At 48.6% G+C, this 26,559-nt stretch overlaps 1 protein-coding gene across 1 annotated transcript; it reads right to left on the minus strand.

Moving 5' to 3' along the window:
- Positions 1-1,109: 1,109 nt before the first annotated feature.
- ing2 (inhibitor of growth family, member 2) lies at positions 1,110-12,942 on the minus strand. Its single transcript, XM_078215081.1, has 2 exons — positions 11,763-12,942; positions 1,110-3,460 (listed from the first exon to the last, which is right to left on the minus strand). The coding sequence occupies exons 1-2, from the start codon at positions 11,896-11,898 to the stop codon at positions 2,796-2,798; spliced, it is 801 nt and encodes a 266-aa protein (XP_078071207.1). The 5' UTR covers positions 11,899-12,942; the 3' UTR covers positions 1,110-2,795.
- Between the last annotated feature and the right edge of the window lie 13,617 nt (positions 12,943-26,559).

Genomic DNA, 26,559 nt, shown 5'->3' on the forward strand with positions numbered 1-26,559 from the left:
ACTCTCACCAACTTTTACAGAAGCACTGTAGAAAGCATCCTTTCTGGATGTATCTCAACTTGGTATGTCTCCTGCTCTGCCAAAGACCGCAAGAAACTAGAAAGGGTCGTGAACGAAGCCCAGTCCATCAGACAAAACAGCCTCTCATCCATTGACTCAGTCTACATTTCCCGCTGCCTTGGAAAAACAGCCAGCATAATTAAGGACCCCACGCACCCATGACATACTCTCATCATCTTCCGTCGGGAAAAAGACACAAAAGTTGAGGTCATTAACCAACCGACTCAAGAACAGCTTCTTCCCTGCTGCCATCAGACTTTTGAATGAACCTACCTCGCACTAAGTTGATCTTTCTCTACACCCGAGCTATGACTGTAACACTACATTCTGCACCCTCTCCTTTCGTTCTCTATGAATGGTATGCTTTGACTGTATCGCATGCAACAAAATACTTTTCACTATATATTAACACGTGACAATAATAAATCAAATCAAGACTTCTGTCCTCTTCTTCCTGTGATATTTTAATTGGGGAACTCTCAACCTTGAACTAATCTGAGAGCCCGTACACAGTTTTTTGACCGTGGGAGTATTGTGCTGCATTTAGTAGCACCTGATTTGGTTGCTTAAATATAATAAGGCATTTCAGGTTAACCAATTCCTTCTCTCTCCTGCCTCAGGTGATGTGAGTATATGGGACCTTGAAGGTGGCACCGTGTTATCAGTTTTTACACCTGACAGCGCCATTCAGAACATGACTCTCGCACTCGAAAGCAACCTCATTCTCCTTGGCATGAGCAACACTCCTGTCCTCATCACCTTAAAGCTGACACCAAAGAACAAGCTTGAATTAAATTCCACCGGAGGGAATCTGTTTGGAGAAGCATCTAGCAGCAGTGAGGAAGACGACAATTCTATTTAAATCAACGTCATAACCAGGCCCGAGTGTATATATTGTAAGCATTGGTTGGGCAGTTCAATAGTTGGTGCCATTTTAAGATTATCGAATTTTGCAAAATTGCTGACATCGTGCAAGGTGTGTAAAGACTATACCCCATGAGTTGTCACTTGTGCTGAAACAAAGCAGTGTCAATTTCAAGACCAAAATTGCATGTTTGCAGAATGAACTTTTGCTGTTCAGTATCTTTTAATTGCCAGATAATTAATTAAATCTTCATTCAGATCAATCTCTTTACATTGTTTGGAATTTCCAAATAAAATCGGCATTAATACATTAGCTGATGTTCAACATTCGTTGTTAGTGAGTGGATTAAGCACATCATCCTACATTTGCTCCGTGAATGGCTCATTCACACGATCTATTCCTTTCCCACACAGCAGCACCTGGACCATTTCAATTAATTACATTTTCAATGTCCTCACTTGGGTATTGAGTGAACAGTTTCTATTTTCTTATTATCTTCGTATTTCAAAGCAAATTAATGAGTGCTATTTTTCTATTTGCAAAGCAATAATCAATCAGCATATTGTACAAGGAATCAATGTAACTAATGGAGTCATGGAATTAACAACAGCTTGAGGGGACATTGTCACATTTTCCAATGTTCAATATTTCTGAAACAACCAGCGTAAAACTGAGTTTTTCCAGCTTCACAACACCACTGCAGACCTTGTGACTTGGTCGATTGTGGAGTGGTTTTTGCATTTTATTTTAGACAAATAGAGAGATGATCAACACTGACGTCGCTGCACAATCCCACATCTTTTTGCAAGCCACTTTAAACGTCACAACTCCTTAGGATCCATTCCTTGCTGCAGTACTACAGAATATACCTTTAGTATGGACATAAAATGTTATTTGCTTCCTAGCTCCAAGACGAGTCTGCAGGTAGATGGTTGGTTGGGGAGGGTCAGGGAAGTCACACGTGACAACATCTATATTGATGTTATTAGCTGACTAGGTGCACACAAGCAGGCTGGAGTATCAAAAGCCCTCACATTTTCCCCATCCTGTGGAGAGATCAGTCACGCAGAGAGCTTGAATCTCCATGTCAACATTTTGCTGGCACTGCAGTCCTCACAGGTGCCTTGCCACAGACACATCATCTATTAACCGTACAGCAAGTCTACCCACTAACAACCCCTATCCTTATTTGCTCTTGGGAGGAGTGTGTCATGGGCATGCTAGTAATATTGCCCACCCAAATATCCTCGAGTCCCCCAGAACTGAGTGGCTTGCGAGGCCAATTATAGAATTATAAAATATACAGTGCCATTCGGTCCATTGAGCCTGCACCAACAAGTTACACCCAGGCCCTAACCCTACATATTTACCCTGCTACATCCCCTAACATTAAAGGTCAATTTAGCATGGCCAATCCAACTACGTGCACATCTTTGGAGTTAAGAGTCACATGTTGGCCAAACCAAATAAGGATGGCAGATTTCTTCCCCTAAAGGAGGTTCATTACTGACAAGTCTAGCATTTTATTCCAGATTACCATTCCACTAAACTGAGATTAAGTTACTGCTCCCAGTTTCACAACCTAAAGATGGTACAGTCCAGTTTAAGTGTTATAATTTTTCTACACATTAAGCCACAGGCGCAAACAGATCTGAATTCAGCTACTGAAAACATTTCTGCCTATTTAAAAACTGTTTAAACAAGCGTATCTTCACAAATACTGTTGTGGTGCATGACTCTATACAGTCAAAATTTAGCCACGTTTAATACCATAGTAAAAATGATTGCATAGTTATACATACAATTTAAGCTAATATTCTTATACATGATGACAGAAGTTATGAAAATCTTTTAAAATGTACAGTCAGCACTACCTTGACTTCCTATCCTTTTTTGATTTTTCTATGCATTTGTCCATAGTCTTTTCAGTTTCACCTCTGCATTTTGGACAGTACCATTTACCTTTTGGCTTGTATGTTAATCCTACACAAGAGAAATGAAACCACTCGATTGGACATTCCTCATTATCACAACCTATCATTTCACCATAGGACACCTGGTTGCAGAGGCAGTAAGTGGGTTCATTAGGATCGATCGGAAAGTCAATGGGAGAGACTTCCCTTTCTGGTCGAGCTTTCGAGCGCTTCTTCTTTGCAGATTTTGATTTTTTCTCTTTAGGAGGCTCCTCTCCTTCTTCAGTTTCATTACCAATGTGGCACAATTCACGGTTTTCACCGTTTTTCGGTCTACGCAGCCTTCTGGAAGGCCTTTCCATTTGAGACACTTCCATCTTGACCTTCTCGATAGACTTCTCATGTTCGGTTGGGTCCTCGAAACATTCGGAGTGACTATCCATCTCCCTTGCACAATTCTCCACCTGTTCACTCATGTGAGTGACAATCTGAATCTTCTCATCCCCCAGCTCTTGGCTGTTAATTAGCGCTCGCTGGAGATGATGCAGCAGTCGCTTCCTTTGAGCAATGTCTGTTTCCTGCTTATACTTTTCATAAGCATCATCAAGTTCCTTCAAAACTTCTGAAACAGGGAAATAAAATTTCTGTTTGCAAATTAAGTAGCAATTAACATGATAAACTATTTTAACATTCATCAGTATCCTGGGCTGCAATCAGTTCCCAGTATATTAAACAAACTCATTAGACTACATTTGACCCCAATGAGAGAGAAGCCACACAGACAGTAAGGAACAAATTAGTCCTCTTTGTTTTTAAATGGCCAGTACATCTTGTGTTGACGTTGTGGCCTCTCATTGTCATTGCCACTTGTCTTGGTATACTGAGTCAGCACAAATGCAACAATATACACACCAGCCAGCTTCAAAATTTATATCACAAACAGAAAAGTGCATGCACTGGAGAAGGTGCAACAAACAGATTTACTAAAATAATATCAGAACGATTAACCAGTCTGGGACTCTTCTCTCGAGAAAACAGGAGACTAAGGGACGGGACGGTCTTGAAGATTATAACAGCATTTGACAGTATAGTATAGTTACAGTAAACAAAATCATATTGCTTAGATTTACACCCCGAATATGGAGGGTGAAATGCAGAAGCAGAAGTTAAGCTGCATTATCTCTACACCCTAGCTATGACTGTAACACTACATTCTGCACTCTCTCGTTTCCTTCTCTATGAACGGTATGTTTTGTCTGTATAGCGCGCAAGAAACAATACCTTTCACTGTATGTTAATACATATGACAATAATAAATCAAATCAAAATATTAAAACTTCAGGATAATTCACAGCAAAGACGACATCAAGCCTCTCTCACTCCCCCTCCCCCCCCCCCCCACCACCACCGAGTCATTCGCTTGCCCCCTCTCTAGCCCCCCGCCCCTCCCTCCCCCCATCCACCCTCCACCCCCAGGTTGCTGGCTCCCTCTATTCCCCCCACCGGGTCACTCGCTCTTCCTCTTCTATCCCCAGGTCGTTGTCCACACCCCCACCTCCCCTGGGGGTCACTCGCTCTCCCTCTCTCTATCCCCCCGGGGCTCCCTGTCTCCCTCTATCCCTGGGTCGGTCAGTCGGAGAGGGCGGCACAGTGGTTAGCACTGATGCCTCACTGTGTCAGGGACCTGGGTTCAATTCTCGGCTTGGATCACTGTCTGTGCAGAGTCTGCACATTCTCCGTGTCTGCGTGGGTTTCCTCCGGGTGCTCCAGTTCTCTCCCACAGTCTGAAAGTCGTACTGGTTAGGTGTATTGGCTATGCTAGAATCTCTTTCAGTGCACCCGAACAAACGCTGGAGTGTGGTGACGAGGAGATTTTCACAGTTACTTAACTGTAGGGTTAATGTAAACTCACTTGTGACACTAATGAATAAACTTCAAACTCTCTCTCCATCTATCCCCAGGTCGGGGGGTCTCACTCCGGGTCTCCCCCCCCACCCCCTCTCTCTCTCCCCCCCTCCCCCGGTCTCTCTCTCTCTCTCTCCTACCCCCCCACCCCAGTCTCTCTCTCTCTCCCTCCTTGTCACCGCCTCCCCCCCCCCCCCCCCCCCGTGTCTCTCACTCTCTCTCTCTGCCTCTCCCCCCCCCCCCCCCGTGCCTGTCTGCCTCTCCCCGTTCCTCCCCCTCTGCCCTCCGGGCACCTCCCCCTCCCGGGCCCTTCCCCCCCCCCCCTCCGGCTGTTTGAGGGGAAATCCACATCTGGCATGTGGGAGTCTTTTAAGGAACAGTTGTTAGGGCTGCAGGATAGGCATGTGCCTGTAAAAAAGGATAGGATGGGTAGGGAAACTGAGCGATTGGTCATAAAGAAAAGAGTGGCGTACGTTAGGTCCAGGCAGCTAAAAACGGAGGGAGCTCTGGAGGAATACAAAGAAAGTAGGAAAGAACTCAAATGAGGAATTAGAAGGGCAAAAAGGGGTCACGAAATGTCCTTGGCAGACAGGATTAAGGAGAATCCCAAGGCATTTTATTCATACATTAGGAGCAAAAGGGTTGTCAGGGAAAAAAATCGGACCTCTCAGGGACAAAAGTGGGGAATTATGCTTAGAGCCCAAAGAAGTAGGGGAGATCCTAAATGAATACTTTGCGTCGGTATTCGCAAAGGAGAGGGATGTGTTGACTGGGAGTGTCTCAGAGGGGAGTGTTGACCCGTTAGAGAAAACCTCCATTACAAGGGAGGAAGTGTTAGGTTTTTTAGGGAAAAGAAAGACTGACAAATCCCCAGGGCCTGATGGAATCTATCCAAGGCTGCTCAGGGAGATGAGAGATGAAATCGCTGGGCCTCCGACGCAAATCTTTGTCTCGTCACTGGACACAGGCGAGGTCCCAGAGGATTGGAGGATAGCTAATGTGGTCCCGTTATTTAAGAAGGGTAGGAAGGATAACCCGGGAAATTATAGGCCGGTGAGCTTGACGTCCGTGGTAGGGAAGTTGTTGGAGAGGATTCTTAGAGATAGGATGTACGCGCATTTAGAAAGGAATAAACTCATTAACGATAGTCAGCATGGTTTTGTGAGAGGGAGGTCATGCCTCACTAACCTGGTGGAGTTTTTTGAAGAAGTGACTAGAATGGTTGACGAGGGAAGGGCCGTGGATGTCGTCTATATGGACTTTAGTAAAGCGTTTGACAAAGTCCCTCATGGTAGGTTGGTGCAAAAGGTTGGATCTCATGGGATAAAGGGGGAGGTGGTTAGATGGGTGGAGAACTGGCTTGGTCACAGAAGACAGAGGGTGGTAGTGGAAGGGTCTTTTTCCGGCTGGATGCCTGTGACTAATGGTGTTCCGCAGGGCTCTGCATTGGGACCTCGGCTGTTTGTGATTTATATAAACGATCTGGAAGAAGGAGTAACTGGGGTGATCAGTAAGTTTGGGGATGACACGAAAATGGCAGGACTTGCAGATAGTGAGGAGCATTGTCAGAGGCTACAGAAGGATATAGATAGGCTGGAAATTTGGGCAAAGAAATAGCAAATGGAGTTCAATCCAGATAAATGCGAAGTGATGCATTTTGGTAGAACTAACGTAGGGAGGAGCTATACGATAAATGGCAGAACCATAAAGGGTGTAGATACGCAGAGGGACCTGGGTGTGCAAGTCCACGGATCCTTGAAGGTGACGTCACAGGTGGAGAAGGTGGTGAAGAAGGCATATGGCATGCTTGCCTTTATAGGACGGGGCATAGAGTATAAAAGTTGGGGTCTGATGTTGCAGATGTATAGAACGTTGGTTCGGCCGCATTTGGAATACTGCGCCCAGTTCTGGTCGCCACACTACCAGAAGGACGTGGAGGCTTTAGAGAGAGTGCAGTGGTGTTTACTAGGATGTTGCCTGGTATGGAAGGGCTTAGTTATGAGGAGAGATTGGGTAAACTGGGGTTGTTCTCACTGGAAAGACGGAGGATGAGGGGAGACCTAATAGAGGTGTATAAAATTATGAAAGGCATAGATAGGGTGAACGGTGGGAAGCTTTTTCCCAGGTTGGTGGTGACGTTCACGAGGGGTCATAGGTTCAAGGTGAAGGGGGAGGAGGTTTAACATGGATATCAGAAGGACGTATTTTACACAGAGGGTGGTGGGGGCCTGGAATGCGCTACCGGGCAAGGTGGTGGAGGTGGACACACTGGGAACGTTTAAGACTTATCTAGATAGCCACATGAATGGAGTGGGAATGGAGGGATACAAAAGAATGGTCTAGTTTGGACCAGGGAGCGGCACGGGCTTGGAGGGCCGAAGGGCCTGTTCCTGTGCTGTATTGTTCTTTGTTACAGGCCCCTCCCCCTTCTGGGTTTCTCTCCACCCCCCCCCCCCCATCCCCTCTCTCTTTCCCCCACCCCCAGTCTCTCTCTCCCCCCCCACCCCCCCATCTCTCTCTCTCTCTCTTTCCCCCCCCAGGCTCTCTCTCTCTTTCCCCCCCCCCAGTCTCTCTCTCTCTCTTCCCCCCCCCCCACCCAGTCTCTCTCTCTTCCCCCCCCCCCACCCAGTCTCTCTCTCTTCCCCACCCCCAGTCTCTCTCTCTCTTTCCCCCCCCGCCCAGTCGTTCTCTCTCTTCCCCACCCCGTCTCTCTCTCTCTTCCCCACCCCCAGTCTCTCTCTCTTTCCCCCCCCAGTCTCTCTCTCTCTTCCCCCCCCAGTCTCTCTCTCTCTTCCCCCCCCCCCGCAAGTCTCTCTCTCTCTTCCCTACCCTCAGTCTCTCTCTCTCTCTTTCCCCCCCCCCGCCCAGTCGCTCTCTCTCTTCCCCACCCCCAGTCTCTCTCTCTCTTCCCAACCCCCAGTCTCTCTCTCTCTCCCCCCCCCTCAGTCTCTCTCTCTCTCTTCCCCCCCCAGTCTCTCTCTCTCTTCCCCCCGCCCCCGTCCCGCTCTCTCTCTCTTTCTCCCCCCCGTCTCTCTTTCTCCCCCCCGTCTCTCTCTCCTCCCCCCCCCCCAGTCTCTCTCTCGTCCCCCCCCCGTCTCTCTCTCGTCCCCCCCCAGTCTCTCTCTCGTTCCCCCCCCAGTCTCTCTCTCTGCACCCCCCCAACGTCTCTCTGCAAACCCCCCGTCTCTCTCTCTCTCTCTCCCCCCCCCGTCTCTCTCTCTGCACCCCCCCACGTCTCTCTGCAAACCCCCCGTCTCTCTCTCTCTCCCCCCCCCCCGTCTCTCTCTCCCCCCCGTTTCTCTCTCTCTCTCCTCCCCCGTCTCTCTCTCTCCCCCCCCGTCTCTCTCTCTCTGCACCCTCCCGTCTCTCTTTGCAAACCCCCGTCTCTCGCTGCACCCCCCCGTCTCTCTCTCCCCCTCTCCGTCTCTCTCTCTCCCCCCTCTCCATCTCTCTCTCTCCCCCCTCTCCGTCTCTCTCTCTCCCCCCTCTCCGTCTCTCTCTCTCCCCCCTCTCCGTCTCTCTCTCTCTCCCCCCTCTCCGTCTCTCTCTCTCTCCCCCCTCTCCGTCTCTCTCTCTCCCCCCTCTCCGTCTCTCTCTCTCCCCCCTCTCCGTCTCTCTCTCCCTCCCCCCCCGTCTCTCTCTCTCCCCCCCCCCCCCCGTCTCTCTCTCTCCACCCCCCCCGTCTCTCTCTCCCCCCCAACCCCCCGATCTCTCTCTCTCCCCCCACCCGCCTCTCTCTCTCTCCCCCACCCCCCGATCTCTCTCTCCCCCCACCCCCGATCTCTCTCCCCCCCCCCCCCCGATCTCTCTCTCTCCCCCCCCCACCCCCCCGATCTCTCTCTCCCCCCCATCTCTCTCTCCCCCCCATCCCCCCCCCGATCTCTCTCTCTCCCCCCCCACCCCCGATCTCTCTCTCCCCCCCCCACCCCCCCATCTCTCTCTCCCCCCCCCCACCTCTCTCTCTCCCCCCCACCCCCCCGATCTCTCTCTCTCCCCCCCCCCCACCCTCCCCCCCGATCTCTCTCTCTCCCCCCCCTCCCCGCCGATCTCTCTCTCTCACCCCCTCCCCCCCCGATCTCTCTCTCTCCCCCCCCTCCCCCCGATCTCTCTCTCTCCCCCCCCTCCCCCCGGTCTCTCTCTTTCTCCCCCCCCCCTCCTCCCCCCCGATCTCTCTCTCTTCCCCCCCCCTCCCCCCGGTCTCTCTCCCTCCCCCCCCCCGGTCTCTCTCCCTCCCCCCCCCCTCCCCGGTCTCTCTCTCTCCCCCCCCCGTCTCTCTCTCTCTCCCCCCCTCCCCCCGCCGGTCTCTCTCTCTTCCCCCCCCCCCGTCTCTCTCTCTCCCCCCTACCCCCCCCCGATCTCTCTCTCTCTCCCCCCCACCCCCCCCGATCTCTCTCTCTCTCCCCCCCAGCCCCCCCCGATCTCTCTCTCTCTCCCCCCCCACCCCCCCCCGATCTCTCTCTCTCTCCCCCCCCACCCCCCCCGATCTCTCTCTCTCTCCCCCCCACCCCCCCCCGATCTCTCTCTCTCTCCCCCCCACACCCCCCCCCGATCTCTCTCTCTCCCCCCCACCCCCCCCGATCTCTCTCTCTCCCCCCCACCCCCCCCGATCTCTCTCTCTCCCCCCCCACCCCCCCCGATCTCTCTCTCCCCCCCACCCCCCCCGATCTCTCTCTCCCCCCCCACCCCCCCCCGATCTCTCTCTCTCCCCCCCCACCCCCCCCCCGATCTCTCTCTCTCTCCCCCCCCACCCCCCCCCGATCTCTCTCTCTCCCCCCCCACCCCCCCCCCCATCTCTCTCTCCCCCCCCACCCCCCCCCCATCTCTCTCTCCCCCCCCTCCCCCCCGATCTCTCTCTCCCCCCCCTCCCCCCCGATCTCTCTCTCCCCCCCCTCCCCCCCGATCTCTCTCTCCCCCCCCTCCCTCTCTCCCCCCCCTCCCCCACCCCGATCTCTCCCCCCCCTCCCCCACCCCGATCTCTCCCCCCCCCTCCCCCCGGTCTCTCTCTCTCCCCCCCCCTCCCCCCGGTCTCTCTCTCCCCCTCCCCCGTCTCTCTCTCTCTCCCCCCCCTCCCCCGTCTCTCTCTCTCTCCCCCCCCCCCGTCTCTCTCTCTCTCCCCCCCCCCCGTCTCTCTCTCTCTCCCCCCCCCCATCTCTCTCTCTCTCCCCCCCCACCCCCCCCATCTCTCTCTCTCCCCCCCACCCCCCCCCCGATCTCTCTCTCTCCCCCCCCCCACCTCTCTCTCTCTCCCCCCCCACCCCCCATCTCTCTCTCTCTCTCTCCCCCACCCCCCCCCCCCCCCCGATCTCTCTCTCTCCCCCTCGTCTCTCTCTCTCCCCCCCCCCTCGTCTCTCTCTCTCCCCCCCCCCCTCCGGTCTCTCTCTCTCTCCCCCCCCTCCCCCCGCCGGTCTCTCTCTCTTCCCCCCCCCCCCCCCCCCCGGCTCTCTCTCTCTCTCCCCCCCCCCCCCGTCTCTCTCTCTCTCCCCCCCCCCCCCCCCGTCTCTCTCTCTCTCCCCCCCCCCCCCGTCTCTCTCTCCCCCCCCCCCCGTCTCTCTCTCTCTCCCCCCCCCCCCCCGTCTCTCTCTCTCTCCCCCCGCCCCCCCCCCGGTCTCTCTCTCTCTCCCCCCCCCCCCCCCGTCTCTCACTCTCTCCCCCCCCCCGTCTCTCTCTCTCCCCCCCCCCCCCCCGTCTCTCTCTCTCCCCCCCCCCCCCCGTCTCTCTCTCTCCCCCCCCCCCGTCTCTCTCTTCCCCCCCCCCCCCCCCCCCCCCGGTCTCTCTCTCCCCCCCCCTCCCCCCGGTCTCTCTCTCTCCCCCCCCCCCCCGGTCTCTCTCTCTCCCCCCCCCTCCCCCGGTCTCTCTCTCTCCCCCCCCCCCGTCTCTCTCTCTCCCCCCCCCCTCCCCCCGGTCTCTCTCTCTCCCCCCCCGGTCTCTCTCTCTCCCCCCCCCTCCCCCCCGGTCTCTCTCTCTCCCCCCCCCCCCTCCCCCACGGTCTCTCTCTCTCCCCCGCCGGTCTCTCTCTCTCTCTCCCCCCCCCCCCCCCCCCGATCTCTCTCTCTCTCCCCCCCCCCCCGATCTCTCTCTCTCCCCCCCCCCCTCCCCCACGGTCTCTCTCTCTCCCCCGCCGGTCTCTCTCTCTCTCCCCCCGATCTCTCTCTCTCCCCCCCCCCCCCCCCCGATCTCTCTCTCTCCCCCCCCCCCTCCCCCACGGTCTCTCTCTCTCCCCCGCCGGTCTCTCTCTCTCTCCCCCCCCCCCCCCCGGTCTCTCTCTCTCCCCCTCCCCCCGATATCTCTCTCTCTCCCCCCCCCCCCCCCCGATCTCTCTCTCTCCCCCCCCCCCCGATCTCTCTCTCTCCTCCCCCCCCCCCGATCTCTCTCTCTCCCCCCCCGCCCCGATCTCTCTCTCTCTCCCCCCCCCCCCGATCTCTCTCTCTCCCCCCCCCGCCCCGATCTCTCTCTCTCCTCCCCCCCCCCGATCTCTCTCTCTCCCCCCCCGCCCCGATCTCTCTCTCTCTCCCCCCCCCCCCGATCTCTCTCTCTCTCCCCCCCCCCCCGATCTCTCTCTCTCTCCCCCCCCCCCGATCTCTCTCTCTCCTCCCCCCCCCCCGATCTCTCTCTCTCCCCCCCCGCCCCGATCTCTCTCTCTCCCCCCCCCCCGATCTCTCTCTCTCTCCCCCCCCCCCGATCTCTCTCTCCCCCCCCCCCCCCGATCTCTCTCTCCCCCCCCCCCCGATCTCTCTCTCCCCCCCCCCCCCGATCTCTCTCTCCCCCCCCCCCCCCGATCTCTCTCTCCCCCCCCCCCCCCGATCTCTCTCTCCCCCCCCCCCCCCCGATCTCTCTCTCCCCCCCCCCCCCCCGATCTCTCTCTCCCCCCCCCCCCCCCCGATCTCTCTCTCCCCCCCCCCCCCCCCCGATCTCTCTCTCCCCCCACCCCCCCATCTCTCTCACTCCCCCCCCCCCCCCCCCCCCATCTCTCTCACTCCCCCCCCCCCCATCTCTCTCACTCCCCCCCCGATCTCTCTCACCTCGGTACCGGGTATCGATCTCTCTCAGTCGGGAGACGCTCCGCTGCAGCTCCTGTGGCAGTGTCTCCACACTCTCCAGGTAGTCCTCCACATAGCCGGAGAGCCGGGCCTTGGGGCACTGTGTGAGGCCGAGCATGGTGCCGGGTTCCCGGCTCCGGGCCCAGCCGCTTCCCCCGGATCCAAACAAACCTAGCGCCCTCCCGCACTCACTGCCGGCTGGCGCCTGCGCATTGCCTCGTTGGCACCGGTGCACTCACTGCCCGTCGGCATCCCTGCCCTCACACCACCCGCTATGCGCCTGCGCACTCACTGCGCATGCGCAGTACACCTTGCTGCGCACTGCCGGTGAGCGGCTGTGCATTCAAACTGCGTCTGCGCACTCACGCCACCCATTGCGCGCCTGCGCACTCGCTGTTTGCTGGCTCTTGGGCAATTTATTTATTCGTGTCACAAGTAGGTTTACATTAACCGAAAGAGTTAACATTACATTAACACTGCAATGAAGTAACTGTGAAAATCCCCTAGTCGCCACACTGCGGCGCCTGTTCGGGTACACTGAGGGAGAATTTAGCATGGCCAGTGGAAACCGGAGCACGCGGAGGAAACCCAACCAAACACGGGGACGATGTGCAAACTCTGCACAGACAGTGACCCGAGGCCGGGAATCGAACCCGGATCAATGGAGCTGTGAGGCGGCTGTACCAGCCGGCGTGCCGCAGTAAAGCTGCGCCTGCGCACTCGCGCTACCCACACACGACCTGAGCTGGGCCCCAGCGCCTCAATAAATAAAATAAACCCCTTGTCCTTGTCGCGCGTCTACACTCGGTCAGGGCATAGAGCCAATTGGAATGATGAAGGAAGATGCCGGCGGCAGAAGAAAGACATGGCATTCTCCCATCGGTCGGTTACTAAAGCAACGGCGGCGGGTTGCCATAGTAACAGGCAGCGCGGGGGGATGGGGGCGGTTGTAAAAGAGGACACTCTGAGAATGAGCCCCGTGTTGTTCATGTACCCAGTACATTACCTGCGTTACTACCGGCTCGGACGGCTGCCCCGCCTGCGGCCTGCGCGCTCAGTCCGGAGACCTCTTAGCGCTGAGTGCAAGGCTGTGCAAGGCAGGGACCTCGCTTTGAGGCGGGACATTCACTGCCCACGGGTCCGGGGACTTTCCCCTAGGCGCAGAGTTGTGAGAAACTAGAGTTCTCCGTATGTAGCCTAGTAAGCAGGTCTTCAGAATGCCTGTATTAATATGGTGCTGCCACACATATATATACCCCCAACCGCCGAACCACCTTATTGTTGTGCTTACACACAATGTCGTGGAGAGTACAAGTGGGACCACTAATATCATACCAAACACCTTCCTAAATGTTGCCTATTTGTCGATTTTGAACATAACAACACATGCATTGGAAAAGTCCAGATAACCAATATATTATGCTAATTAGGTTTGCAAACAGCCCCACCAATCAAATCTTACAACTGCAAAAAATGCTGGGAGCTGCTCAGAAAATGTGTTTCTGAAAGTGCCTCAGATTGAGAAAGTAGCTCGAAAACCTGCTAATAAAATCTTGACTAAAATGGCAGCGAAGAGAAGCAGAGAAGGTTGAGTTGTATCCACAGCAACAAAACAATTTAGATTGCTTTGTAAAAAAGGAAATTTGGCATGTCCGCTACGACTCTCACCAACTCTTACAGATGCACCATAGAAAGCATTCTTTCTGGTTGTATCACAGCTTGGTATGGGCTCCTGCTCTGCCCAAGACCGCAAGGAACTACAAAAGGCCGTGAATGTAGCCCAATCCATCACGCAAACCAGCCTCCCGTCCATTGACTCTATCTACACTTCCCACTGCCTCGGAAAAGCAGCCTTCATAATTAAGGACCCCACGTACCCCAGACATTTTCTCTTCCACCTTCTTCCGTCGGGAAAAAGATACAAAAGTCTGAGGTCACGTACCAACCGACTCAAGCACAGCTTCTTCCCTGCTGCTGTCAGACTTTTGAATGGACTTACCTCGCAATAACTTGATCTTTCTCTACACCCCAGCTATGACTGTAACACTACATTCTGCACTCTCTCCTTTCCTTCTCTATGAACGGTATGCTTTGTGTGTATAGCACGCAATAAGCAATACTTTTCACTGTATACTAATACATTTGACAATAATAAATCAAATCAAAATGAATTGTTAAGCATGTTATAAGAACATGAGAACATAAGAAATAGGAGCAGGAGTAGGCCATCTAGCCCCTCGAGCCTGCCCCGCCATTCAATAAGATCATGGCTGATCTGTAGTGGATCAGTTCCACTTACCCGCCTGATCCCTATAACCCCTAATTCCCTTACCGATCAGGAATCCATCTATCCGTGATTTAAACATATTCAACGAGGAAGCCTCCACCACTTCAGTGGGCAGAGAATTCCAGAGATTCACCACCCTCTGAGAGAAGAAATTCCTCCTCAACTCTGTCCTAAACTGACCCCCCTTTATTTTGAGGCTGTGCCCTCTAGTTCTAGCTTCCTTTCTAAGTGGAAAGAATCTCTCCACCTCTACCCTATCCAGCCTCTTCATTGTCTTATAGGTCTCTATAAGATCCCCCCTCAGCCTTCTAAATTCCAACGAGTACAAACCCAATCTCCAATGTTCACCCAGACACTGGCATAGAATTCGACCCATCCATTCTGCACTACTTTCTGACAGAGCATTCCATCCAAGCTGTAAATTGAAATGAGTTCCTATTTTTAAGAGAGTATTGGTTTCAATTAGATTCTTTCGGGGTGGTTGGCGGGGCGGGGGGGGGGAGGGTACTGTTGCTATTTCTATGGTGACATCTTTCCATAATCACTCAGCTGAAGTATCCTGGGAAATTGATATCTTGACAGAATCATCTTGCCTGTGGGCATTAAGACAAATTTAACTGAATGCTGTAATCGTCGGTAAAATAATAACAATGGACTTCGCTTTTGTTGTTAAATTCTGCTACTCAATGGACTCTAAAGATGGAATCAGGCAATGGAAGAGGAAAAGACACAGGCACATCATGATAATGAATCAGGTTTCATTAGTGTTGGCAATACCTCCACCAATGAGTTAATTTGCAAACCAATCAGCACTCTCTTCTCATGCAGTATAAATTGTTGCTCCTCCTTTTATTTTAGTAATTTCTTGCTGGCTGTCCTGATGAGTGCAAGATGAAAAGCTTTGATAGCATGTCTCTTTTTTCATCAATATTCGAATGGTTATTCTTCAGGGTGAAATAGCGTCACAGGTTTTTTTAATGCAGTCTTATCTTCTCAAATATAATAGTTAAATCTAATAGTTGGGACCCTTGTTATTTATATAAATGATTTGGAGGTGAATGTACAAGGCATGGTTAGTAAGTTTTCGGATAATACTAAATTAGAAGGTATCATTGATAGTGAAGAAGGTTATCAAAGATCACAGAGGAATCTTGATCAGTTAGGGAAGTGGGGGGGGCGAGGATTGGCAAATGGTTTTCAATACAGATAAGTGTGAAGTGTTGCATTTTGGAAAGTCAAAACAGGGTAGAACTTATACCGTGAATGTTAGGGCCCTGGGGAGTGTTGAGGAACAGAGGGACCTGGGAGTTCAAGTACATAGTTCGTTGAAAGCATCGTCACAGGTAGACAGGGTGGTGAAGAAGGTGTTTAGCTCACTGGCTTTCATCAGTCAGGGTATTGAGAAAAGGAGTTGGGACATTATGTTACAGTTGTATAAGTCGTTTGTGAGGCCGCACTTGGAGTATTGTGTACAATTTTGGTCACACTGTTATAGGAAAGACATTGATAAATTGGAGAGAGTGCAAAGAAGATTTACGATGTTGCCAGGACTAGTGGGCCTGAGTTATAGGGAGAGGTTGGCCAGGCTAGGACATTATTCCTTGGAACATAGGAGAATGAGGGGTGACCTTATTGAGGTACATAAAATCATGAGGTGCATAGATAGAATGAACGCACATAGTCTTTTCCCAGGGAAGGGGAATTGAAAACTAGAGGGCATAGGTTTAAGAGAGGGGAAAGATTTAAAAGGGACCTGAAGGGCAACTTCTTCACGCAGAGGGTGGTGCGTACATGGAATGAGCTGCCAGTGAAAGTGGTTGAGGTTTAAAAAGCATTTGGATAAGTATGTGGATGGGAGAGGATTAGAGGGATATGGGCCAAATGTGGTCAATTGGGACCAGCTGGGAGGGCACCATGGTCGGTACGGGCCGGTTGGGCTGAAGGGCCTATTTCCGTGCTGCATTGCTCGATAATCCTGCCGCACCAAAGTTTTCACATCCTTTCTAGTTGGGCTGCAGACAATTCAATGTTGCAGTTGGATTTCAGGGAGGTTTAATTTTCGAGAATCAGTAAAGATTTGAGAAAGGTAGATGCAGGTTTACTGCTCAGCTGAAATAACAGAGATATAGGAGAAGGCGGGTTATTTAAATCTGAATTTGTGCGTAAGGAAACCATTTGTGTCCCTTAGCCAAAAAATGACAAAGAACAAAAAACAAAGAAAATTACAGCACAGGAACGGGCCCTTTGGTCCTCCAAGCCTGCACCGACCATGCTGCCCGACTTAACTAAAACCCCCTACCCTTCCGGGGACCATATCCCTCTATTCCCATCCTAATCATGTATTTGTCAAGACGCCCCTTAAAAGTCACTACCGTATCCGCTTTCACTACCTCCCCCGGCAACGAGTTCCAGGCACCCACCACCCTCTGTGTAAAAATTCTGCCTCGTACATCTCCTTTAAACCTTGCCCCTTGCACATTAAACCTGTGCCCCCTAGTAATGGACAGTACAGAATAAAGTGAAACCTAAATTGTTTCAATAGTGATCGACATAGGGAAAGAAAATTTGTGTGACATTCTAAAATGTGCTGAGTTTTCAGAGACGGAGTGCTTTGTAAACAGAATAGAATTGGGGAAAGGTGAACTGTGGCACATTCTATTTGTTTTACTTCTGGTAGCTAGTGAGTTTTTCTTGTCTCTAAGCTAAGAAGTGTAAGTTGGTATTACTTTGCTAAATTATTAACTAATCAAATAATGTCAGGTGTGGCAGGATAGTAAAGTTTATTTATTAGTCACAAGTAGACTTACATTCACACTGCAATGAAGTTACTGTGAAAAATCCCCTAGTTACCACACTACACTCCAGCACTTGTTCAGGTACACTGAGGGAAAATTTAGCATGGCCAATCCACCTAACCTGCACATCTTTGGACTATGGGAGGAAACTGGAGCACTTGGAGGAAACCCATGCAGACACAGGGAGAACTTGCAAACTCGACACAGACAGTGACCCAAGCCAGGAATCAAACCCAGGTCCCTGGCATGTGAGGCAGCAGTGCTAACCACTGCCACCATGCTGCCCCAGGTGGTTTGGATATGTAGTTTGCTGTAACTGCAACATGTGAGATTTTGTGGAGAGCGTTGCAATCCTGGATAGTGATACCTGTGGTAAATGACTGCAGCTCAAGTTCCTGGGGCCCAAAGTTGCAGGGCATCAGGGAGGGGTGGTTACCTGCACACTTTGTTGTGGGAAGCATTAACATCACTGAGGTTAATTAGAACTTTAGGTTTGGGTGGTGGTCCGGGACAGAGGGTGTGACTGTGGGTCAGGCAGCTTTGGGGGTCCAGTATATAGTGCTGGAGGAGCATCCTTGCCTTTGACCTTGGCCAATAATTCTGGATGAGAACAGGGACTGCAGGGTGGTTGGACAATCTGACCATGGGGCAGGACGTCATTTATGACAGAGAAGTGAAAAGGAATGTGGTAGTTGGAGGAATAGTATAGTTAGTGGGATAGATACTGTTTTCTGCAGCCGCAGTGGGCAGTTCTGAAAATGTTGTTGCTTGCCTGATGCCAGGGTAAAAGACATCTAGATGCTGGAGTTTGGATATTGTAGTGAGTTAACTCTTTGATTGCCATTCCTTCATTGTTGTTCGACCCAACTTGTCCAAGCCAACCAAGTTTCCTAACAGCACTGTTGGGGTATCAACACCACATGGACTTTAGTGGTGCAAAATGGCAGTGCACCACCACCTTCTAAAGCACAATTAGTGATGGGCAATAAATACTGGCCTAGCCAGCAGCATCCACATCCCATGAATGAATTTTTTAAAAATCATGATGTTTAATGCAATATAATTAAGACCTGATACATACTACCTTCTGAGCAGAACAGCATTACCATTACACTCTGGCAGCATGCATGTTCTCCACATAAATACTTGGTCATGCCCCAGGTCTATCATAATGCAACACGTAAAACCTCTACAATGTTTGTGTATGGGGAATCCCCTCTTATACCTTACACAGCAAGCCTGCGGAAAACAATTCAATCCACCAATCATTGTCTCACTTCCTTTGAATGGTCCAATTACAAAAGATATAATTGAACCATCTGTGCCCTCCCAAGATAGGTCAAATTCTCAAGATGCTGGGCTTCCCATACTCAGACTTTTATCAATTGTAAACATTTCAATGCTAAGCTTGAAAAACATTGTGGCCTTGGCAGCAATGTGTCTGGTCCAGGATTCAAAGCACTGTTGTTTTCATTGCCCCCTGGGTCCCCGGAATTCTGCTAAGGTGTTTATTTTTAGTGCTCATGAGGCAGGCTGCATGTTTGCTTCATTTTGCTGAAGTTTAGCTCTTTACAACCTGGTCACTGAAAGCCCAAACCACAATTTCCCCATCAAATCAACTACTCAAGCACTTTTACCCAGTGTGTCACAAGAGGAAATAAAAGTAGTTCAGGATGGGATTAAATAACTACAGTTCAGTTAGTCTGAGATCAGTCATTAGGAAAATGCTGAAACTTACAATGTTAAGTAAGTCTAAACAGTGCACTTAGAAAATCAAAGTATAATCATATAGAGTCAACATGGTTTTAACAAAAGGAAAATCGTGTTTGACAAATTGAGGATGCAACAAGTAGGAGAGATGAAGAGGAGCTAGAAGATGTGGTATATTTGGATTTCCAAAATCATTAGATAAGGTGTCACACAAAAGGTGAATTCACACATCAAAACCACCTTTGCCACCTTCATCAATTCCTGTTTTTATTTTATCCTAATTTCATTTTTTAATCTTAATTTTCCCCAATTTCTAACATAACTGAGTGGGTAAAATGATGGAGTATAATGTGGGAAGTTATTTCACTTTGGCCATCAGAATAGAAAAGCAGAATATTTTTTAAAAGCTTTTAAACTTTTAAATGTTGATGTTCAAAGCAACTCATATGTACTCATACAAAGAGCACCAAAAGTTAGCAATGAAGGTAAATCAAGCAATCAGGAGGGTAAAGTGCATGTTGACTTTTATTGCAAGGTGACTGGAGTACAACAAGGAAGCCTTCGTACAATTGTCTGGGGCTTTGGTAAAACCAATATCATGCTCAATCTTGGTCTCCGTATCTGAGGGTATACTTGACTTGTAGATGGTATACTGAAGGTCCCTTAGATTTGTTTCCAGGATGAGTTAGTTGTCTTATGATGAGAAGCTGAGTAAATTGAGAAGAATAAGAGGTAAACTTATTGAAATGTACAAGATTCGGAATGGGCATACACTGAGAGATTGTTTTCCCAGGCTGGCGAACATAGTAAGAAGTCTCACAACACCAGGTTAAAATCCAACAGGTTTATTTGGCAGCACAAGCTTTCGGAGGTCCCTTCCTCAGGTGAGTGGGAGTTGTATTCACGAACAGGGCATATATAGACACAAACTCAATTTACAAGATAATGGTTGGAATGCAAGTCTTTATAGGTAATCAAGTCTTAAAGGTACAATGTGAGTGGAGAGAGGGCCAAGCACAAGTTAAAGAGGTGTGTATTATCTCCAACCACGACAGTTAGTGAGATTTTGCAAGCCTAGGCAAGTCGTGGGAGTTACAGATAGTGTGACATGAACCCAAGATCCTGGTTGAGGCCATCCTCGTGTGTGGAACTTAGCTATCAGTTTCTGCTCAGCGATTCTGCGTTGACACCCATTAAGACTGAGAACTTCCTTCATTCAGAGGGTTGTGAATTTTCGGAATTGTCTATCCCAGAGGATTGTGACTGCTCCATTATTGAATATTCAATGCTGGGATAGATATATAGGTAGCTTTTATCCTTCAAAGAATTTTTGAACAAGAGCATAACATTTGCAATTCTCTGACACTATCATATTTGAGGAGGATTGGAAAATTGTGGCCAGAGTCTCTGCAATTTCCACTCTTGTTTCTTCAACATCGTTGGATACATCTCATCCGGCTCTTGTCACTCATCAACTTTTAAGCACATACGTACATATGAACAAGAAGCAGGAGTAGGCCATTTGGCCCTTCAAGACTGCTCTGCCATTCAATAAGATCATGGTTGATTTGATAACCTCAAATCTGCATCTGCCTTTCTACAGCCAGCTTTTCTAATACCTCCTCTTTATCAATTAAATGGATTCAGCAAGGTAGTTAGGATTGAAGATTAACATATAGTTAAATGATAAATTGAAACTTTACATCTGTTAAAGGTAAATTGCCTGTGTTGTTGGGTAATCATAGAAATCATAGAAACCCTACAGTGCAGAAGGAGGCCATTCGGCCCATCGAGTCTGCACCGACCACAATCCCACCCAGGCCCTACCCCCACATATTTTACCCGCTAATCCCTCTAACCTACACATCCCAGGACTCTAAGGGGCAATTTTTTAACCTGGCCAATCAACCTAACCCGCACATCTTTGGACTGTGGGAGGAAACCGGAGCACCCGGAGGAAACCCACGCAGACACGAGGAGAATGTGCAAACTCCACACAGACAGTGACCCGAGCCGGAAATCGAACCCGGGACCCTGGAGCTGTGAAGCAGCAGTGCTAACCACTGTGCTACCGTGCCGCGATTAGCGGTGGTCCTAAGTACCAAATGGTCTTCCCAAGGATGAAGGCTAATTAGGCTGTTGAGCCAGATGTCATTTACATCTAAAGTGCTGAAGGAAATGACACAGATGTTATGCAAGCTGTAGACTCATATATTTAATAGGTCTTTGTGGTCTGGGATTATCCTAATGGATGGGTGGTGTTATGGTTGGTCCCCGGATGAGGTCCCTTAATTTGTTACGATTCCAAACAAGTTATCCCCAAATTGTTATGATGCCAGATGAGGAGGGGTGAACTGGCTCCCCTTCTTCATCCAACCCCCTCGGTTGGTCACAAGGTTAATAAGAAAAGAGTTTATTTAATCTTTATGATAATCTAGCTAATTATCCATCTTGCATATTGTATTGAACCAGTTTGATTTTAGTTTAGTGTTTGTGTGTAAGCATTAAAATATGTTTTAAGACTAATGTTGACAAGTGCTGACTAACGGTGTGCTCCCTGTATTCTCTGTTCAAGTTTATTGTAGTGTTCCATAATAGGAATTGGAACTAGTTGATTCTGCCTCTTTCTCCCAAGTGCATTCACACAAAAAACAATTTAAGAATCCCACCACTGCTAAAACTGACATGGCATAGAACAAAATCAAGCCAAAGAACAGTCCAAATTTACATGGTTCAGTCCCACTTTACCCACCATTATGACCTGGTGGCTAAATGCATATTCAAAATTCTCTCTTGTTTTCTTCCCCATTTTACTTGGGGTTGCCATAATGCTGGCTGATCACTATTCTCCTTCTCTCAATCATCCATTCCTCTTCCAATCCCGCTCAGTCTCAGGCTCTCACCACCATACTCTTCCATCGGATTTCATGCCTTCCTCATGACAGTCTCATCTCCATCACAAGCCTCACTACATGACCTCACAACAGATGACTACATACCACTTCAGTCTCACCTTAGCCTCTTTCTTTAACGTTTCCGCTATCTTCACTGACTGGTTTCTGATTTTGTCATTTCGAGCTGCTCCACACATCCATCGTAGCATCCCCATCTCATCCAGTCGTTCTTCAATTCAGATTTCCATCATTGTAAGTTCAGTTCTACTGTTAGATGTGATTGGAATTAATTTTTATTCCATCAATTTTTATGAAAAATAGCAGACAACAGTAAAGATTTACTGAATGTCCATAAACCACTTGAGTTTGCGGTATTTTAGCCTTCATTAATATTATTCTTAAAGAGATGCAGCCAAATAAATACATTCTTGTATGTAGTAATATCAAAAAATCTTTGTATATTTTATAACTATAGTAAATCAATCTCTCTCCGTTTGTATTTTGAATGCAATTTATATAGCCCTATAGTTTGTAAGACTATTTTTAAGGTGTCTTTATATTATTCGTACTGATAAACTTGATGTACCTTCCCAGAGACAGTTCTCCATAGAAATCTGCTTGGGGATTCTATAGTCAGCCGTGTGGGAGACATGGCCTGCCTATCTAAGTTGAATTTTCTGGAGGGTGGTCTTCATGCTGTTAGAATACCATAGAATCCTTACAGTGCAGGAGGCCATTCGGCCCATCGAGTCAGCATTGAGTCTCTGACAGAGCATCTTACCCAGGCCCACCCCCCACTCTATTTCATAACCCCGCCCATTTACCATGGCTATTCCACCTAATCTGCACATCTATGGACCGTGGGAGGAAACCAGGGCACCCAGAGGAAACCCACTTAGTCATCCAAGGCTGGAATTGAACCAGGTTCCTGGCGCTGTGAGGCAGCAGCGCTAACAGCAGCACTGTTAACTATTCAATCCGATAGCCCACCATGATGGAGAACATTGTAGTTTGTGATTTTGTCCTGTCATCAAATTCTCCTGAATGACCTCCAGTGTCTATGCTGGAAGCATTCCTGAACTTTGATGTGATGTCTGGAGCAGAGTTAGGATTCCGAGCAGGGAGGTAAGAACAGTGACCTGGTAGAGTTTGGTATTAATCTTCACTTTAATGCCATGCTGCTTCCAGACACGATCATGGAGTTGGCCATAGGTGAAGCTTGCTTTGATGAGTACACTGATATCTTCATTGCTAGTGGCATCCTTACACAGCACACTACCAAGGCATGAGAATTTTCTACTGCCTTGAGATGGGTGACATCAGAGGTTGTCTGGTGCTTCACAGTCTGTGTCTGGTGCTGGTGAAATATGCAATTAGTCTGGAGACTCTGATTTGGAGATCAAAGCTTTTCGTAATACTCAAGATTTGATTGCCAGAGTCTGGATGTCCTCCTTGTTGAGGGCAGCTAGGACACAATCACCTGCATGTAGATGATCTCTGATTATTGCGTCTGTGACTTTGTTGGAGGCATGCAATCTGGAGATTGAAGAGTTTCTCTGAATGAACCCAATGTTGATGCTTGTAAACATATTCACAGTAGCTCCCTTAAGCATTGCAGCAAAGAGGAGATAGAAGAGTTGGGGAGCCACATTCATTTGTACCACCCATTGTAAGTGAACATTATACTCTGACATCTGAAATTCAATTCCTGGTTGCCTGTTTTGCTATCTCCTTTCCAGCTTTCTAAATCCTTCACTCCCCTGGCAATTTTCACCAAACTTCTCTTCTTCCCACTGCCCAGTATTTCTCTGACCCCATTTAAAACATTCTGAAAAATCTTCCCATATATAAGAACAACTAATGAGTTGTTCAGTACATGATTGAGGCAACTGCCGAAATACAAACAATTTTTCAACACAGCCACACCAGAAGGCACAAAACAATACCAAAGATGAAATATCTTTAATATTAAAAAAGTACAAAACAGAGAGGAAGGATAGTTGAGAGGGTTTGTTTTACACAAGTATATTATTTTCTGAAACAAACTTACATTGATGTATAAAGCAGTTTAGAAAGGTCTACACCAAAAACTAGCGAAGAAAATCATAATGTTACATTAACAAATTGGTAAAAGATTCCAACCATAACTCAGAATTGACCATACAATCTTGTAGTAGGTAAAGATGCATCAGCAGGTTGCTTTATTTTAACAAATTTATTGCCAGAAGTAAACAGTAATCCTGAACGAATCCTGACTTGTAATTAGGTGTTCCAAAATCTGGTGTGTAGTGCTGATCCCGTTATAACCAGTGTAATAACTTCCAAGCTTTATTTTGAAACAAATGACGACTCTCCCACTTTACATTTTAAATTAGCTTCTGTGACTCACCGCCTGCAGCAGAACCTGGCAAGGTCCATTGGTCAGAGTGCACAGGAGGGACTGCTTTGAAATTCAAACATGCAGAACGTCAGAGATCAGAACTCACTGCCACTAAATCCAAACGCAAAAGATATACAATTGACTAAACTGAAACTGGGAAACTCATGCTTTCTGTCTCCCATTCTGGCATAATCTTTACTCACAATATCCATTAGAATACAATAAAGCAGACCTCCAAGCTATCACTATAACTTTCAATAAGCAGCTAACTGGTTACAGCATGTCAAAAATTTCAAAGCTACATCTTGAATTTTATTGCCAAAATTATATTACTCCTTCTTGCATTACATCACTCTGGATTTGGATTAAACCGATAATGTAAAAAATATTATCTATTAACTTGCAACATTATCGTGTATTCAAAATATAGGAAACAGTAGCAAAGTGGTATTATCACTAGACTAGTAGTCTAAAGGCCCAAGCTAATGCTTTAGGGACATGGGTTCAAATCTCATCTCGCACTGGTGAGATTTAAATTTACATTTTGTTTCAGCAGGTGGTCATGCCCCTGAGGATAGGGTCCTCTGCATTGGTCAGGGGCAGGAGGGTGTGACTGACTGTGAGTGAGGCAAGTAAGGGGACCGAGAAGGTAGAGATAGGGAAGCCTCAGCCCTTACAATTCTTCAACAAGTTTTAAGTGCTTCAGCTTGTACAGATGAGAGTGGGGCCAACAGGATGGATGTGCAAGCTGACCAAAGCACCATGAACAGGGGAATGGGGGGGGGGTAACAGGAATGTAGTGGTGATAAGGGACAGGATAGTGAGGGATAAACAGTTCTTTACAGCCAAGAGCAAGAATCCAGATGGTTGTGTTGCCTGCCTGGTGCCAGGGTTTGGAACATCTGCCCTGGGTTGGACAGGAACTTGCAGTGGGAAGGAGAGGGTCCCCACATTGGTATCAACAACATAGGTAAGTCTAGGAAGGAAGTTCTGCTTAGGGAGTATAAGTTGCTCGGGGGCCAAATTTAAAAAAAGCACCTCAAAGGTATTTCTGGATTATTACCTGAGCCACAAGCAAAATTGGTGGAGGGGTAAATAAGATTAGATTTAAATGTGTGGCTTTAAGATTGGTGTGAGTGAAATGGGTTTTTGATTCCTGGGGTACTGGCATCAGTATTGGGGAAAGTAGGAGCTGTACCGATGGGACCAGTGTTCTAGCAAGTCAAATAACTAAGGCAGCAGAGAAGGTTAGAAACTAAATAGTGGGGGTGAGGGAAGATGTGATAAGAGAGGAGAAGATAAGAGATGAGAATAGCAATAAGGAAAAATCAGAATGTGTCAGTAAGAGGCAGAGCACACAAACATACAAATATGCCAGCTGTTTAAGCTAGAGACTGTGAATAAAAATGACAAAATTAAAGGTACTCTACCTGAATGCACACAGCATTCACATCAAGATAAATGGACTGACGGCACAAATAGAAGTAATTTGGTGTGATCTAATTGCCATTAAAGCGACATGGTTGCAGCATGACCAAGGCTGGGTGCAGAAAGTTCTAGAGTATTCAGCATTTAGAAAGGATAGGCAAAAAGGAGATGGGGTGGTAAGAGCCAATGATTTTTCACAATGAAGGTTCACTAGACTAATTCCTGGCTTGATGGGATAGTTCTATGAAGAAAGATTCAGGAGGCTGAGCCTGTATTCTCCGGAGTTTAGGGAGGAGGACAGGTGGTCTCATTGAAGTGTACAAAATACTTACAAGGCTCGACAGAGGAGATGCAAAAAGGTTGCGGGGGTCTCGAGCCAGTCTCAGAATGAGAGGTAGGCCATTCAGGACCAAGATGAGGAATTTCTTCAGTCAGAGGGTAGTAAATAATTTGAATTCTCTGCCCCAGAAGTCAGTGGAGGCCTATTCATGGAGTATGTTCAAAGGAGATTTCTAGATACCAATGGCATAAAGGGATATGGGGATAGCGCAGGAAGATGGCATTAAGATCAGCACAATCTAGTTAAATGGCAGAATAGGATTGAGGGGCCAAATTGCCTACTCTTGTTCCTATGTTCTTATGAAAGAATTATCACAAAATTTAAAACCTACATTGAAGAATCTGAACCCTAGAACATAAACAGTTCAGTTAAAGGCCCATTGCCTGGTTGCAAAGCTTGCTGGTCAGTAATTACTTGATTTTAAAATGCACTTTAAGAAATTTTGCCTGATAAGTCACCAGTAATTATTTGTTTTCTTTGAATGATTTTGCATTCAAATACCCATTTAATTGTTTACAAACTCATTTTTTAAAAAGAAATAGTACATTGTTAATTCACTTTCACACATGCCACTTGGACATCACTGAGTGCCATACAAACTCTTTGGCAGTACAGGCATTTAATCCCTGCATGGGTCAAACCTACTCTTACATGTGCATAATTTTAAGATTAATATGTTTTAGGATTTTAAGTTTTGGTTGTAAGATATGATTCTGGTTTGGGAGACTGTTTTTAAATGTAGGATAGGTGAAAGAAAATTTGGTCTGAATAGCTGGCTGACAGACCTGGAATAATTACAAATCAGGGGGAGGTCCACGTAATGTTAGTGAAGAGGTGAGGTGTTAAAAAGTTAAACATTGGGAGCTTCATTAACCATCTCGAGGAGACAATTGTGTGGACTCAGGAGGTGGTTTAAGTTGTTCATGTAGACTCCAGAAGGGTTTA

Source organism: Mustelus asterias, chromosome 6, assembly GCF_964213995.1.
Source record: "Mustelus asterias chromosome 6, sMusAst1.hap1.1, whole genome shotgun sequence".
NCBI classification, from domain to species: domain Eukaryota; kingdom Metazoa; phylum Chordata; class Chondrichthyes; order Carcharhiniformes; family Triakidae; genus Mustelus; species Mustelus asterias.